A 17893-nucleotide genomic window follows, 5' to 3' on the forward strand; every position below is an offset into this window, starting at 1 on the left:
CCGGATTGGCTAATCGGGAGCACCGGGAAAATTCCCGGTGGGCCGGTCTGTTTTTTGGCTGCGAGGGCCGGTACTGTCATGCCACTGCTATGGGGTTGAAATATGGATGCCTGTATTTAAGGCATCAAAGAAGCATCCCGTATGAAAGCTATAACACAGTTTGTCCCGTATTCGCCACCAGACCATATGAATAACAAATTCTCAATTGATAATTAATCATTATTTTTGCTCAAAATATTATTTTATTTGTGAACGTAGCCGTTTGATGAAGGCTTTAAAGGCAGAGTAAGTGATTTCTGGTAGCCAATGTTGATATTTGAAATCACCAAAACAAACACGCCCCTACCCCAAAAAGGTCTTGCCCCTATTTTGATAGCTCCGCCCCACATATACGTACGCAACCCAGGCTTTATCCACCATCTCTATCTTTCTGTCGCTCGGCTCGGCTAATGTCCGTCCCATGCACTGAAAGCTCTCTCCTCCACATCACGAGTAGACACGCCCCTTATTGCTGATTGGCTACAAGTTTGTTTTGCTATTCGGCCCGAATCAGTTTTCTAAAGTGTTTTTGAAAAATCACATACCCTGCCTTTAAGACCAAGCGGAATCCTCTGCCGGCTGCGAGCAGGACTCGCGCTTACGTCCGCGATTTGATTTTGGCAAATCATTTTGGGCGAATGCAATTTATTGATCATGAGCCCAAAATTTAGCAAGGCAGGAAAACATTTAATCTACCTGAGGGGAGACGTCTTTCACTATTGTAAGTTAAGGCTGTTAAATAGAGGGGAAAATAAATTTAAAATTTTTTAACTTCTAGCGCATTCTTAAACTTGGACCTCATTTTATCAAAAGAGCAGCCCACACTCAGCCCACAAGTTTTCTTTAATTGAAAAATATGCATTTTCATTCATTCATAGGCTATATGGTTGCAATAATAGCCATTTTAGTTCAAAAACTTCTTTGCCTTATCGTTCCGCAGACGTTTTCCTCTTTTGTTTTTTATCCACCATCTCTATCTTTCTGTCGCTCGGCTCGGCTAATGTCCGTCCCATGCACTGAAAGCTCTCTCCTCCACATCACGAGTAGACACGCCCCTTATTGCTGATTGGCTACAAGTTTGTTTTGCTATTCGGCCCGAATCAGTTTTCTAAAGTGTTTTTGAAAAATCACATACCCTGCCTTTAAGACCAAGCGGAATCCTCTGCCGGCTGCGAGCAGGACTCGCGCTTACGTCCGCGATTTGATTTTGGCAAATCATTTTGGGCGAATGCAATTTATTGATCATGAGCCCAAAATTTAGCAAGGCAGGAAAACATTTAATCTACCTGAGGGGAGACGTCTTTCACTATTGTAAGTTAAAGCTGTTAAATAGAGAGGAAAATACATTTAAAAAAATTTAACTTCTAGCGCATTCTTAAACTTGGACCTCATTTTATCAAAAGAGCAGCCCACACTCAGCCCACAAGTTTTCTTTAGTTGAAAAATATGCATTTTCATTCATTCATAGGCTATATGGTTGCAATAATAGCCATTTTAGTTAAAAAAATGTAAGTGCATAGACGTTTCATAGACGTTCAGTTGTTATGCTTTCAAATTTCTTGCCATTTGTATATATGTAATTTCACAGTATTTTCACCTCCTAAACGCTATTGCAGACTTATATAGCCTACTGAAGTTTTCATTACATTATTGTAATAGCTATAGTCAGTCGTGAACTAAAGTGGGCCGCTCTGGCATGAAAATCCAGGGCTGAAAATGACTCCCACTCCGGCCCTGACCTAACTACAACCAAAATGCAACGTTGTGAAATGTTGTAATAACGTTTTATGTTTGATTTTCAAAAATTAATTGAACATTGGCCTCCCATCAACACAGATAAACAAGTAATTGCCTGCTTTGTCAAGCAATCAATCAGCAGCCATCTGTTCACAGTAAAACCCCCAGTGTTAAATCAACACTCCCAGTGTTTATATAATCCACACTCAGAGTGTTAAAAAAGTAACACTGAAGCAGTGTTAAAGTTAATGAGATAATTAGTTTAGTAATTGAGTGATGATTGAGCATTATTGATGAACACCTGCTGTTAACAAACTGAATCACTGAAAGAAAGAGAAACAAGAACAGAAAAAAATAGACGAGACGAGCAGAAATACAAGAACTACACAGCTGACTTCAGCCACAGCCTTAGATGAAATCAACACAACATAAAAGAAGACATTAAATCTCTCAAGATCTCTGCAGAGGATGATTAAACAACTCCACAAACAGCATCACCAACTTCACACATTACTAACCAGACTGACTTTAGATGTTGATGTTTTAGTTTTGTTTGAATTACCATTACCGAGGTCAGTGTTTCCTTTAGTTGGGCTCTTGACCCTTGACTTAAAACATTAGAATGTATTTGGTTGCCATAGCTGTGTATTTGTTTAGACATGTTAGTTATGGTGAGAAAAAAATGCCAAGAGAAAGTGTGGTAAAGTGATGGTTATGTTTCAACAAAGACATATCCAGCGTACAGTGACTAGAGTAACTAATTAATGATATAGCAATAGGGTGTTGATGGTTGTTTTTCAGTTAAGAAACCGTCAGCATTTGGACACTTTCATAACTTAATTTTCTCAGTGCATCACCATTGATTGGATTAATACTTATTTTTGTTCACATGAAATAAAAATCTTGACCCAGCAGATTTAAAATTAGTCTGAAAAACTTTTAAAAGCAAATCTGCTTTAGGAGTTTAAAGCTGCATTATCATACAGACATCAAGAATGAGAGTATGAATCTCAACAATGGTGACAATCAACATATTCAGATATTCGGATCATCTGTGAACATCACAAAACAGGCTACTAAAAGTCACAACAAAAAGAGCAAAACAAAAGGAAATAGTACGAATAAAAGAAAATACGAAGACAGCTGCATAATTTATTCATGTCGCATTGCATGCTGGGAGCCATGGATGAGTTTTGATTGGTGCACCCAGAATGCACTGCAACATGGAGCTTTATGTTGACTGTCACCATTGTTGAGATTCATATGCTGACTCTTGAAGTCTGTTTGATAAAAAAAAAAGAAAAATTCAAGTACAGAATAAGTTTTTAAACTCCATCAGGTTAATCTTAAAACTGTCAGATCTTAAACTATGTGCATCATAAAATCAATTCCAAAATAGACCTATATATCTGCCAGTGTTTCTGCTACAATTTTAATGAGTTACTCAAGTCACTGTAAGCTGGATATGGCTTTGTTGAAACATAACCATCACTTTACCACACTTTCTCTTGGTTTTTTTTTTCTCACCATAACTAACATGTCTAAACAAACACACAGCTGACTTAGTTTGACAGTTTGTTAACAGCAGGTGTTCATCAATAAATCTCAATCATCACTCAATTACTAAACTAATTATATCATTAACTTTAACACTGCTTCAGTGTTACTTTTTTAACACTCTGAGTGTGGATTATATAAACACTGGGAGTGTTGATTTAACACTGGGGGTTTTACTGTGTTTGATCAAGTGTTTTTGTCTGTCTGTTTGTTTTTATCTATCAGGAGTGGCTGGATACGCGGTGTAGAGGGGTCCGCAGCGCAAACGCCTACATTCTAGTTTATGACATCTGCTGTGTGGAAAGCTTTGAGTATGTCAAGATGATCCGACAGCAAATTGTGGATAACAGGTAAGATAACAGGATAACAGAGCTCATTCAGAACCTGAAATGAATCACCTCAAAGAATAATAGAGAATGATTATCATGCTATGATAGATCTAATATGTTTGACAGTCCTTCTATTATTGTTAGAATGGGACCAACTGTGATCATTGAAACCGATTTTTCTTAGCTCCTTAGCAATATGAGGTACATCAGCACTGATTAATGTGACTGTATCAGCTGCAGCGACAAACTACTGATTGGATTTGATGTTTTTAATAACATTTGGCCCTTGTTTCCCCAGCTGATGCTGAGATGATGAGGTGACATTTGAGAATATGGATGAGTGACAGTTACAGAGCATAGACACTGTCACAATTCACTACAGCTGATAAGAATATAATAGATGCCAGTGAGAAAATCCTTTTGCATGTGCAGGTCTTGTGCACCATAGAAGTTGTGCAGCATCGTGCATTTGCATAAAGGTCTTATGTGAACTGAATGAATGACAGAAAATGATCTGCAGTCTCCACCTTTAGCCCTTTTCCCCACCCACAATATCGCACCTCTGTTTTACGAATGATGTTCACGTTCTCACTGCTTTGAGAACACCTCAGTCTTATTGCAGTCCTTTAGACAATAAGATTTTATTGTAGTTTTTAGGAATTCAGTTAAATATATAAAGATTGCATGGAGATGTTTGATGTGATAGAATATTGAATGTAAGCTCAATTCACATGCAGAGGGTGTGATAGAAGAAGATAGAAGAAAATTTCACAAAGGTTCTTTGACTAAACAAGGGCTTGAAAGGTTTAAGAGATAGTGAGAGGGTAGCCAGGAAGCACAGATAAACTGTATGAAAGGGGGATAAATAAGTGTAAAACATGACACAAGCACCCAGACACAGGCATGAGTGATTGAAGTAGGCTTATTAAACACAATGGCACTGGTCTCTTTGACAGACTATTCACCTCTTTTGTGCTGATATTACTTGCACACATTCTTTTCTTTCTCTCTGTCTCTTCGCATATATTGAACACACACACACACACACACACACACACACATATATATATATATATAAATATAATGGCATAAATCCTCAATTTTTGACAGATTTGAAATGATAGAATCAGAATAATAGCAGTGGTATGCTTTTTATATTAAAATGAATCATATGGAATGCCCTTGGGTCCTCAATTAAATTTAATGTGTTCAATTAAAGGTTTTAAATATTTATATGTAATTTGTGTATGCATGGGTCCCTTGGTAATTTACTATTATGTAAAGATACTCAATACTATATTAATTGGCCAGATGTTTATTTAATAGCTACATGTATTCAACCAGGCTGTGTTTCACTTTTTTTCTAAGCAAATAAGTGAAACCTTGCATTTTAATTTGAGCTCCCTCTGCAACAGTGAATTGGCAAATCATTTCATTGCACTTTTTTTTTTAGTTTAGCAAAATTCTCACACACACACACACACACACACTCATGTTTACTTAGCTATCTAAATGGGGACATTCCATAGGCGTAATGGTTTTTATACTGTACGAACTGTATTGCCCCCTGAACATGAAACGCTTTCATTCTTCATTCATTATGTGTGTGTGCCTGTGTGATCTTCAAGCACTGAGAAGGGACACACATCATGCATTCTCCTGCACACATTATGAGCTCAGTGCCTTCAGAGTGTGTCAAGGAGTTGAGGGGCTTTTCATGTTTGTGTGTGTGTGTGTCTGTGCATGTTTGCTGAAGATATTAGCATGCAAACATGAACAAATATTATGTCCAAAATAAATGTCATGTAAGAAACCGATTGATTCTCATGTGGTTGCTTTGTTTCACTTGCTAATTCCCTCTTAAACCTCTTTTATTGCTCTTCTCACCTGCCATCTCACCTACCTCCCCTCTCTCTGTGTCTTTCTGTGTCTTTCCGTAAGAGTGGGCAGCAGTAGTGAAGTGCCCATCCTGGTGGTGGGCAGTAAGCGGGACCTTCAGCGGCATCGGTTCACCCAGCGCAGGGCCGTGTCTGTCCTGGTGAAGAAAACCTGGAAGTGCGGCTATGTTGAGTGCTCTGCTAAGTATAACTGGCATGTGCTTCTGCTCTTCAAAGAGCTCCTGGGAATAGCCATGGCACGAGGACTGCGTCCGAACCACACCTCTATCCGTCTCCAAGGGGCATTGCAGAGGAACCGCTGTAATGTCATGTGACAGATATGTAGCCTTTTTTGAATTTATGCTTATTTAGGACCCGTTTGTGTTATCAGAATCTTAATTATCTGATTTTAACTGGTCCTACGTCAGTATTGAAAGTCAACTTTGCTGTACCGCGAGAATGGAGCTTTGGGGACAAACTGTCAATCAAAATGGCTGGAATATTACCACCTAGGGGCCTCTGTAACTGATGCATTCATCTGATGGATTACCTTAGGTACTACTAATTTCACTTTACTCCAGTGTACTCTAACAAAAAAAATGGATGCAGATAAGGTTTTTTTTTCCCATCTTACCAAAGTCTGACATGGTCTGAGTAAGATATTGCATCTGACTCAAAGAGAGTATAATTTGTCTCCCCTTCCTGCTCAGATTTAAATTCAGATGCTGTGAGTGCAAGTGTACTCCAGTGTGACAGTTTTTAACTGTTGTTTGGAAACAGCCTTTATGAAGGATAAACTTAGGGTTTAGGAATTATGATGAGCGAAAGTTTGTGAACCTGTTGGAATTATCTGTAGTGATCCTCAAATTTGACCTAAAATATGATCTGATCTTTCCCTATGTTATCGTATCAATGAAAAACAAATGAGAGAATACATTTTTAAACATTTTTAGAAACTTCCTCTGTATCATGAAATATGTTAATCTTTAGATTACTTTCAGAAGCGCTGACTTCCAAAAAAATCCCTGCCCTGTTACTCATTTTTTTGAAAAACTGCTTCAGGACATTAATAAGATCCTGCCACAACATTTGACTTCATAAACCACAGACAGAAACCTCACCATTCTCACATTCCATTTGTAATAATTCAGTGGGCCACTTTACACAGACTCTGCAAAAGTGTATATAGTATTCCAACAATGTGATTGGGACAATATTTTTTATTGGAACAGCTTTTTTAATAGCAAAATGGTTTTGTCCATAATCTAAAGGGGGTTGCACACTGGACAAGAAGTGCCAAATTCACACACACACACACACACACACACACACACGTGTAACATAGATCGCCCTTTTTCTTTACATTTGCTCTGTTTTTTCAAACACTAAAATTTAAACTCCGTGATGCCACTTTGTTAATTCTTGAAGTGAACTTTTGCCTATTGGCTGATTAGATTAACTATTTACCAGTGAGCTGTCCTAGACGCAACGTGGCGCTGCGCTTCTGGTCCGGTGCACGACTGCATTAAGAAACTTAGGAAATTTGTCCTTAAAATAGGCACCAGCATTCTTACTGATGAGCTGTCCTTCCATATACACCTCTCCAGTTCACTGTGTTGTTCCATGGTGGATGTATGAACATGGCCAAGAGATGCCTGGAGCTGTTATATTGGACTTCAATAAATCATGCTGACTTATTTCATTGCAAACTTCTTAGCACATTTGCCAAGATAGGTATATCCCAGCCTGCATACTATATATAACTGCATTGCAATTTTGTCACCATATGCCCTGCCAAATCTAGTAAAAATGGCGAACATCCTACCTCCTAAATATAGATAACTGAAGAAGTGAGGCACAAAATAATGTCTTCCTGTGGCAGGATAGAGAGGTGTTGTGCAGATTTCAGCAAGCATGTACAATCAGTGGCACTCTAGAAGATGTAAGAAGTGATGATAAAGCCAACAGGTCCCCTGGGGCTTCCCTAAACCTGATGATTTCTGCTGAACCAGGATGCAGAGGAGGCTTACATCCTTTACTGCAGTGGACTGCAGTCTGTATGTCAGTGGATGACAGTGCAATACACATCCTCTCTGGAGTTTTTCTGAATGCAGAATACATTAAAGTTAAAGTTCTTCAGTGTCTGCAGTGAGATTCGGTCGATCTGGGGCTAGTTTTTTTCTATGCTACTTTCTGCTAGTGTAGAGAACAGGTAGATGTTTGGCCCGAGCTTCAAATTAACTAATAGAGAACGTTCTGTAGACATGTGCTGATAGTCAGCACGATTGATTGGCTGGCTGTGTGGAAGTCTTGATTCACAGCTAGAGCTGTCGCACTGCTACACCTATTCTGTCACCTACTCTGTTCTGAGGTAATAAACTGTGGAGCTTTGGCACGCAGGTGGAAATTCGTTAGACTGAGAAAATGAATGGTCCTAGAAGCCGCACACCCGCCCCGAATGCATTCCCATGACAGAAAAAGGTCATAAGACATATGTTCTAAGGAAAAAAATCAACCTCCTTCATCGCAAAATGCAACCCTGATGGCCATCTATGCACTTGTACACATCTTACATGACTCAAAAGAGCTATGAACCTCTGTCAGCAGATGGAAACATAAATAAGTTAGCAACTTGGGTCATCCTTCAGACTTTTTTTATCATAAAGAATCTCTTTCTGTTTAATGGAGCTGCATGCTTTAATTGGCAAAACCAAAATCAATCAGGGGTAAATTGCACTGATGTACCTACTGTACGTACCTACATGAGTGAGTACAAGCAGAACTTTGTAACAATACTTGAGCATCGTTTTTGTCTTTTTGTATAATGTTAGTGTGCAATAAGCTTAGCATGTAGTTTAAGTGTAAGTGATTGAGAAACAGTCAGGCTAGTGTTATAAAACAGCAGAGAGGGGTTCATACATTTGCATGCCACACAGTGTTAAGTGCTATGGTTGTGGACTGAGGACTAGATGATGTAGCAGAATATGTCCTGTGCTAGTAATGTTAAAGGATTTAGACTGAACATTCAGACATGCTGAATATAGATTGTCTTGGTTGGACTCTTTTCTCTCACTTTTTTGGTTTAGATTTTAAAGGGCTACCTGCTTTTTTTGTAAAATGGAAACAAATGTTTGTTTTATTTTAATAGTTGTTATGTTTCATCAAGGAAAAATTAATAAACCATTTCAAACAATGTCTTAGCTATTCCCCTCTTTTGTTTAATATTTCATATATCACTTGTGTCTGACATCCCAAACCAACTGCTTGTGCCACATTTGAAACACCATGGCGCCACCAATTGGTGAACGATCTTTTCTATGAAATATTTTATCACAATACTGCCTTTCTATACTTACCTCGTTCAGCTTTAAAAATTTAATAATAATAATCATTCAATACAAATGAATGCACTGAAGAACAGAAAAATATGATAGTATTTCAAGAAGACAGTTTTTTTCTCCAATAATTTTTTATCTATTAATAAAAATGAATCTGTAAGACCGGTGCGAACTACCAAATAACAATTACAAAATAAGTTTGAACAAATTTTACACAAGACCTACACAGATAAAAACGCGAATGACACAAGACACAAATAATAAATATGTACTCGTTTACCAAGAATTAATGTGGATACATTATATAAATGTTCCTATTTTCATTATCATAGTCTTTACTATAGCACTTTGATAAGGTATCCAATGGTACACATACTGTATGCTAAAATGCAGTAAAATATTAAAGTTCCATTCCTCAAATCTGATTGGATAAGCGGTGTTCTAACATTCCGGAATGAATGAGAAGCGGGGAACGTTTTCAAGTCAACGTGTGGCGTTTTCTCTAGCGAATGAGATGGAACACTAGTCTCTTATCCAATCAATACGGAAAGCGATTTGTCCAGTACTTTCGTTTGTGGTCAGTTTTCTCACTAGCGTGAGAAAATCTGGAGTGGAGTTCAAGTGATGGAGTTATTGCAGAGTACTTCGAGCGGAGACACTCCGCTCCACTTATATTTTGATCCAGTCCGTACGTTTCTTGGCGATGTTTTAGCTTGTAGAATTATTTTCCTTGACAGAACTTACTGGAATTTTTTTTTTGTCTGAAGCTCAAGTTACTCACTATTAACTATTAGCAGTGGAGCTAATAGAGTCCAACAGTACGTGCTATTGATTACATGTATATTTGAATAACATTAAATTAAATAAATGATAGAATTGTATATAACATATAGAAGTGACTATAACAGTAAGTATTTTAAATACTCTTTATTACTGAGCGCGTGTTTTGTATTACTCAATACGTAGCCTACTACCTATGTTTGTAATTCATATGAACAGTGTAGCGCAAAATGTGACTGACTGGATGAAAACTATGAGCGTAAATAGTGCGCGGGTGATTTTGGAGCAGCGCTCTCCTCTCTCGCCAGTGGTCGTCGCTCCTGCTCTCAAGCTCGCTGCTGTTCATCTCTCTGTCATCGTGGAGAGAAAGAAGGGGAGTGCGCTGTTTCTCTCTCCCTGCCCCAGACCCTCCTCCTCCTCCCCTGGTAGCCCGTCCATCTCAGAGCATCGGCGGTGAGTTTTATGGGGAGAGTGGCCGCTCCCTGCAGTGGCCCCAGCAGGATCGTGTCCTTTCTCACCGCAGTTCCGTGCTTATCCTGCAAACAGCAGCAGCGGCGGCGGCGGCGACATCATCAGTCTGCGGCAGTGGACCGGGGCAGGAGGAGAATGAGCGAGCAGGGCAAGAGTGCTGCGTCCACGCCAGCGAGCGGGACACCAGCCCCGGGCTCGGACACGTACAAAGGCTGGCTCTTTAAATGGACTAACTATATCAAAGGTTACCAGCGCAGATGGTTCGTGCTCAGCAATGGACTGCTGTCCTATTACAGGTAAATAATACGCGTTCCTTATGCACCTGTGTTGATGTCATTCATTTATTACAAGAATGCAATGTATGCATATATATGGGCTATGTTAGTATGCTGTTGTGTGGCCGACCAGTGTAGGGATCTGTCATGTCAATGCAGGTCATGAGAGCTGTCAAACATACATACATGCGGACACTCATTGCACTTCACGAGCGCGTCTCTAGTGTGGACAGATGCTAGTCCACCTCAAAACCCTCGCTTCACTTAATCACCGTGCCTTTCTTTTAAACCAGGCCCTTAAATGTAATTACGAGCGGACAAACTCCTGTCTCACTCATTAAATGACAGTACGATGTTTTATTAACGCGTCAGCTAGTGCTCATGCTAACGTCAACTGATGTTCTCATACAGCGATTCTCTGTGACGCTTATGAGAGCCGTTGCATTTTAAAGGGGTCATATGATGCGATTTCAAATTTTCCTTTCTCTTTGGAGGGTTACAAGCTGTTGGTGCACAGATAAGATCCCTAAAGTTGCAAAGACTAAAGTCTCAAACCCAAAGAGATATTCTTTATAAAACGTAAGACTTGTCCACGCCCTCCTAAAACGCCTAGTTTAAACACGCCCCCACATGTCTACATCACTGTGTGGGAAGATTTGCATAACGCCCCCCAAATGTATACGCAAAGAAAGAAGGCGTAACTTTGATTCTCGCTGTACGCTTGAGGTATTCGGCCAATCACAACGCACTGGATAGCTGGCCAATCAGAGCACACCTCGCTTTTCAGAACGATGAGCTTTGTAAAAATCGACACATTTCAGAAAGGCGGGGCATAGAGGAGCAACAATAATGTACATTATGTGGAAAATTAAATTTTTTTTCTAACCTTAAACCGCATAAACACATTGCATACACCAAATACACAACATAATGTTCTTTTTAGCAACGTCATATGACCCCTTTAATATCTGACAACCGACTTTTGCGTGTGTATGTGGGCGTGTCTTACAAGTTTAGGTTTAGGCATATTTCTAGCTTGTGTGTGTGTTTTTTTTTTTTTAACTTGGTAACCAATCATTTATTCCGGTCCATATTCAGTCTCTGGCCAGCTACAGATGTGTTAGCCAGCATTAGCTTTAGCCAGCTTGTTACACGCAACAATCCTTTACAAACATTTACCATGGTAACCAGCTTTCCTTAAAATATAATATGAAAAATAAGGAACGAGAATCACATATTATATACACTCACTGGCCACTTTATTAGGTACACCTTGCTAGTACCACAGCAAAACTACACTCATATCATTGTTTTTTTTTTGACAGCATCTTGAATGTCAGGGGCTGAGACATCTGATGTGAAGCTTATGCATGCAGTGATACAGTATCTCTTTAAAATTTAAACCTCCTTCACATGTGTCACCTGTGAACTCGGCCAGTAGCACCTGTTGTTATAGAGGCCCTTTAGCCAGCAGTAGTAATCATGTTTCATTGCTCCCCTTGTGTCAGGAAGACAGGTGGATCACATGAGGTAACTGTCACAAAACCTATTTACTACTGTCTTATAATTGCTTCATTGTTTGTTTAATGATTTAGTCAAGCAGAAATATTGCCCATTGAAATGTGTATGTGATTGCTAATTATGCAACTATGAGGACGATATGCTGCATACAGGTAGGCCTGTCACGATAACAACTTTTTGTTGTGCGATATATTGGCCCAGAAATAATTGCAATAAACAATATTATTGTCATTTTAAGACCATTTTATGCCACTGAATATATAATCATAATATAAAAGCATAATAATGCAAGAAGGCCAACACGCTTTCAAATGACAACAAACTTTTAATTCTTAAGAATATTTAGATCATGGAAATTCAGTATCAAAATATTAGATACCTTTAAAAACTTGAATAAATAATAAATAAACATTTTCTAATAAAAAGTGCAAAGTAACAATTAGAAAAAAGAAAAATTCACAAATAACTTGTATGGAGATTTTTCCATCTACAGATTTTTCCCGGACCTTCTTTTCTCTGTAAATTAAGGGTGCACACACTATTGCTGAAAAACACAATCCCTACTTAGCAGTCAGATGTCCGTATGCACAAAGGCACAGATCCCAAATCAAGGCCATATCTGCAGATGCAACTTTTTTGTAATAGCATTCTTTAAATTTGAACTAGCACCAACTACACCACGTTATGTACGAGAAGCTGCAAAAGACACAGGCGCAAGTGGGGAAAATGTTAATATCTGTTCCTTGAGCTATAAAGATTATAATTGTCATAAAGTATCCTAGTGCTGGTGATTCTGCAGTCTCTGAAATATTGCATAGCAGTGCCCTTGAGATTATCAGTCATTGAACTTTCTAGCAGACTTTCTTGCCCCATATTGAGCATGTTGAAAATATTGCCCATCTACATTGTTTCCAACAAGTGCATGTTGGATTTTCTCCAAGTAGAAGGAGGAGGAAATGAACTTCCTGGAAACATCTATGGGAGAAATTGTAATGCTCATTATCACAACTGTAAACTGTAAATGCAAGTCTTACCTTGCAGCCCTTGCAGTTTTAAGGGCTTTTTTAATCAGCTGTGTTTATTCTAGAATGTGCATTCGTGTTAGCTGGAACAGCCTGAAAAAAATGAAGGTAAAGAAGCAGAATGTATGATACCTTAGTTGTCAGATTTTATTGCTTATTTGTAAGAAATTTTAACATAATATTGAAGCATCATTCAACAAATAGTTTTGAATATTTGAAGATTCAAGTCAGAAACATAACATTAACCTAGTCTAAAGTAAACAAAATATATATATTGTGAAAATTAAACCCAAATAACTACACCGGAATTCAGAATATTTCATTTCAATCACTTTTTTATACATGGTATCACAACTAAATGTAAAGCAAAACTGTGAAAGTTGAGTTAGTAACAACATACACTACAGACTTGCTTTCCACTTATCTCTATATATAGATTATAGATGTATGATATTATGTATATTATATATTAGTGTTGCCTCCATGTCTCAAATTGACACACCCTTTCCAATGCCACAACTCAACAACTGAATTCTGATTTTTCTGACTGTAAATATATCTTTGCTTGGTCATTCATTTGCTTAGAATGCATAATTATGATAATTTTTCGACTCCACTTGAAGGTCACAATAGTTACGAAGAAAATAGGCGGCCAGGGGTGTTACAAAGATGGTCGCCAAGTAAACTGGCTTGCTTTATATGCCCTTCAAGTGGAGTCGGAAATAGAGGGAAGCCAGCTCAGCATTAAAGGGACTTTGGTATTATCCTGAAACATTCAGTCTTCTTCATTCTTCAAAATTATACCTACCAGCTAAAATCTGAATGCAACAAGGCATACTGAAGACATCCAGGAAGTGTGTTTGAGAGCCTTTGTGTTATCAGAGCTGTATTGTGCACAAACTGTGATCGAGAACGAATTGTTATCAGATGGTCACGAGGGTCATCGTGATAGCGTCATGGAGTAGATCTGTAGTCAAGCGGCTAATGAAATAAGGGCAGAGGCTCTTGTAAGAGCACTGAAGCAATGCCCATCAATCTGTATCTCTACTGGGCAGACCCTGTGGGCCTCCTGACACTTCACACAGTGGGCCACAGGGTTTCTTCCCGCTCTGGAGAGTCTGAAGGGAAAGCGACACTCTGCTGACTGTGAAAGAGAAGAAGCATGTCTCTTGCTGCTCTCCTCTATTAATAGTCTATTATGGTGGAGGTGATTGCAGTGGTGTAAAGCTAGATCTGCTGTCATCGGAGAGCTCTGGCAATGGTGCACACATAGCCAATTCAATGGAGTGTCTGGATAATGTGCTGTGCTAATGTCTGCCAAATCAACCTGCCAAATATGCTGTTGGGAAGCCAGGAAGAGCAACAGTAAATGTGTGAATATGTTTTAGAGCCAATGTTTGATAACAGTCAACAGATTATGAATGGCTTCTTTATAATTCCTTGGTATGATTGGGAAAGTAACTGTTAACCTGAAAACTATATTTCTGTCATCATTTACTCACCCTCTTGTTGTTCCAGGCTGTATGACTTCTGTGCCACACAAACAAAGGTATTTTGAAGAATGGTTCAACTGTTTTTGCATGGACAAAAACACCCATAATTTTTTTAATAAAATATCTTTCTTTGTGTCCCACAAAAGAAAGGAAGACCTTTTAGGTTGTAGTTGAGAGACTTCTGGACTCTTATTTACTGGACAGCATGGGGAATGAGATAGTATGGGATGTGATTTAGACGTGAATCTGTATCTCTGGCCTGAGCATACACTGTAAAAAATGACCGTGAATTTAACGGTAAAAGACTGTAAAAATGCTACAGTAAAATCCTGTTAAATGGTTAACGGTCAATTCCCCTACTATATACGGTGAAAAACTGTATTGGACATTACATGTATTGGACATTAATTTTACGGTAGTATACCGTTTTTGAAAGTGAAAAAGACCGTTTAATTTACAGTGAATAACTGTAAATTGACATTCCCAGAATTCCCTGTGTTACATTTCAAATTTGATGTTTTTTTGTTGAAATAACTATGTTTCTTCTTAGTTTTTTTCTTATCAGTTTTGTATATTAGGGTTGTGCGTTACACCTAATGTTGTTAATGAATGTTTATTGCATTATTTCAGTTTCATGTGTGTTACCATGATGGTGTTTGGTGTTTGTGTGAATGACACTGTGCACCTTCTATATATGTTATTATTTAAAAGCTGCTTGTGATAGGCTTTGGTTCATCGTGTGACTTTCTCATCACCATCTGCATTTGGTGGTTATCAGTGTATTACAAAGGTACAAAACAGATTTTAGTACTTCAATAGGTTGGTATATAATAACATTTTATCAGTTAATGAAATTACGGTATTTAACTGTAAATTTAAGTTAAAACCGTAAAACCTAAAACGTTGCTACCGTATTTTTTACGGTAAAATTCCGGCAACCACAGCTGCCGGTTTTCTACCGTAAATTTTACGGAATTTTTTTTACAGTGTATGCACTAAACAGCACCACTGCTCAAATACAGGAGATGTACAGTGGATATAGAAAATAATCACCCCTCTTTAAAATAATCATATTTTGTTGCTTTGTAGCCTGAAATGAAGACGGACACAGTTTTTGTTTTATCCAGCCATATTTACTCAGTGCAACTTATAACATCCAAGTGAAAGATATAACACCAACATGTCAGGAAAAAAAAACTTTGCACATCTAGACTTTGCACATCTAGTAACTTTGCACATCTAGACTTTGCAATATTTGCCCACTCTTCTTTGCAGAACTGCTGAAGTTCAGTTAATCTTGATGGTGACCGTTTGTGGACTGCAGTCTTCGAGTCATTCCACAGATTTTCAAGTCTGACTAGGCCGTGTAAGGACATTCAGCTTTTTCTCTTCAACCACTGTGTGCTCAGTTTTGCTGTGTGCTTTGGGTCATTGTCATGTTGGAAGGTAAACCTTCTTCCCATTGACAACTTTCTGGCAGAGGGCAGCAGATTTTCCTCAAGAATTTGATGGTATTTTGCCCCATCCATTTTTCCTTCTATCCTGACAAGTGCTCCAGTCCCTGCTGCAGAGAAACACCCCCATAACAGGATATTACCACCTCCATGCTTTACTGTAGGAATGCTGTTATTTGGATGGTGAGCTGTATTGGATTTCCACCAGACATATTATTTGATGTTGAGGTCTTTGCCACGTCACCAAGGGAGCGAAATCAGATGCGCTCGTTTTCTCAGACGCTTGCAAAAAAAGGCTTACCAAAACAAAGTGATTGGGTTAATCTTTTTCACGTTTCCTTGGTTAGTAGATGCACCAGGGACCTGATTATAGCACTTAAAACCTGGAAAAGTAAGATATGTATCCTATACAAAGGTATAGGATACAAACGTATGTCACCTTTAAAAAAAAACATACTAAAACATTGTGCAGTTGAGTGAATACAATCTTATATTGATATTGCGCAATTCTACAGTGTTTCACGTCAATACTTCTGTTCCTTGTATCAATATTTGTATCTATTTTTAATTTATGTACACTACCATTAAAAAATTAGGGGTCGGTAGGATTTGTAAAATGTTTTCGAAAGAAGTCTCCTATGGTCACTAAGGCTACATTTATTTAATCAAAAATACAGTAAAACCATAATATTCAGGGACCTGATTATAGCACTTAAAACCTGGAAAAGTAAGATTTGTATCCTATACAAAGGTATAGGATACAAACGTATGTCACCTTTAAAAAAAAACATACTAAAACATTGTGCAGTTGAGTGAATACAATCTTATATTGATATTGCGCAATTCTACAGTGTTTCACGTCAATACTTCTGTTCCTTGTATCAATATTTGTATCTATTTTTAATTTATGTACACTACCATTAAAAAATTAGGGGTCGGTAGGATTTGTAAAATGTTTTCGAAAGAAGTCTCCTATGGTCACTAAGGCTACATTTATTTAATCAAAAATACAGTAAAACCATAATATTGTGACATTATTGCAATGAAAAAGAACTGTTTTGTATTTTAATATGTTTTAAAATCTAAATTATGTGATGGAAAAGCTGAATTTTCAGCGGCCATTCTTCCAGTCTTCAATGCCTCATGATCCTTCAGAAATCATTCTAATTTAGTGCTCAAGAAACATTTCTTCTTCTTCTTAATAATGTCTTTGTGGAAACTGTGATAATTTTTTTTTTAGGATTCTTTGATGAATAGAAAGAATAAATTATAATTGGAATAATTCCAATTATCTTATGTTATTTATTCCAAACAAAGTGTACTTTTATTATTTGCATTTTTGCAGTATATTTTCTCCCCAGTACAGTATATTCAGAATTTTTGGTTTTGGCCAAGAATTTTCTTTTCAGTGCATCATTAGTCTTCATATAATTTCCTGTGGTTCAGTTAGTGAAGAAGCAGGTAGTTAAAATAAGCTGAGTGGGAGATGAGAAAATACTGGGAGCTAAAGCCCTGCTGTAATATGCTCAATAAAGAGGAGATTTTCTACTTCTGTAACAAGGCTCATGCTTTTTTCCTTAAGCAGGTCAGTTGCTAGTTCATATTTGTTCTTTAATTAAAGTAAAACAGTAATGTTATTTCAGAACCTATTTTGAGCAGAAACAATCACAATCCAATTAAGATATTATGGTGCATCATAAATCATTCAATCAGTTTTGCCTCGCCTTCGTGTACTTCTCCTTCCATCGCTCTTAAGCCTTGTACACACCGGGACAATTATCGCGCGCGCTTATCGCCAATGTTTTTCGACGCGTCTTTTGTGTTCATACCCAAACGATTTTCGCAGGCGATGAGCCGAGTGAACGTGCAAATTCACTCCCTGACATTAGATGGCGCTTAATGAAAAACAGAAATACCCCGGTACACATCGAATCCTGTTTGATCTGCAATTCCTCTCCATAACAACTCCCTCTTATCGAGATTTTTGTAGTCGCTGTCGC

The 17893-nt window shown here is 38.0% G+C and overlaps 2 protein-coding genes across 2 annotated transcripts in view; both read left to right on the forward strand.

Annotated features, from left to right (window-relative positions):
• Positions 1 to 7554, forward strand: part of LOC107730711 (ras-like protein family member 10B) — a 25991-nt gene extending 18437 nt beyond the window's left edge. Inside the window, exons 2-3 of the mRNA XM_016541592.1 lie at positions 3559 to 3683; positions 5604 to 7554. Of these exons, the coding sequence (XP_016397078.1) occupies positions 3559 to 3683; positions 5604 to 5874 (396 nt within the window). The 3' untranslated portion in view covers positions 5875 to 7554. The remainder of the gene's footprint in view (positions 1 to 3558; positions 3684 to 5603) is intronic.
• A 2432-nt stretch (positions 7555 to 9986) lies between these two features.
• The window catches only part of LOC107730710 (oxysterol-binding protein 2-like), a 15651-nt gene continuing 7744 nt past the window's right edge, over positions 9987 to 17893 (forward strand). The window contains exon 1 of the mRNA XM_016541590.1: positions 9987 to 10424. Coding sequence (XP_016397076.1) covers positions 10120 to 10424 — 305 coding nt within the window. The 5' untranslated portion in view covers positions 9987 to 10119. The remainder of the gene's footprint in view (positions 10425 to 17893) is intronic.

This window comes from Sinocyclocheilus rhinocerous, unplaced genomic scaffold, assembly GCF_001515625.1.
Source record: "Sinocyclocheilus rhinocerous isolate Xijiao unplaced genomic scaffold, SAMN03320098_v1.1 scaffold3595, whole genome shotgun sequence".
NCBI classification, from domain to species: Eukaryota; Metazoa; Chordata; class Actinopteri; order Cypriniformes; family Cyprinidae; genus Sinocyclocheilus; species Sinocyclocheilus rhinocerous.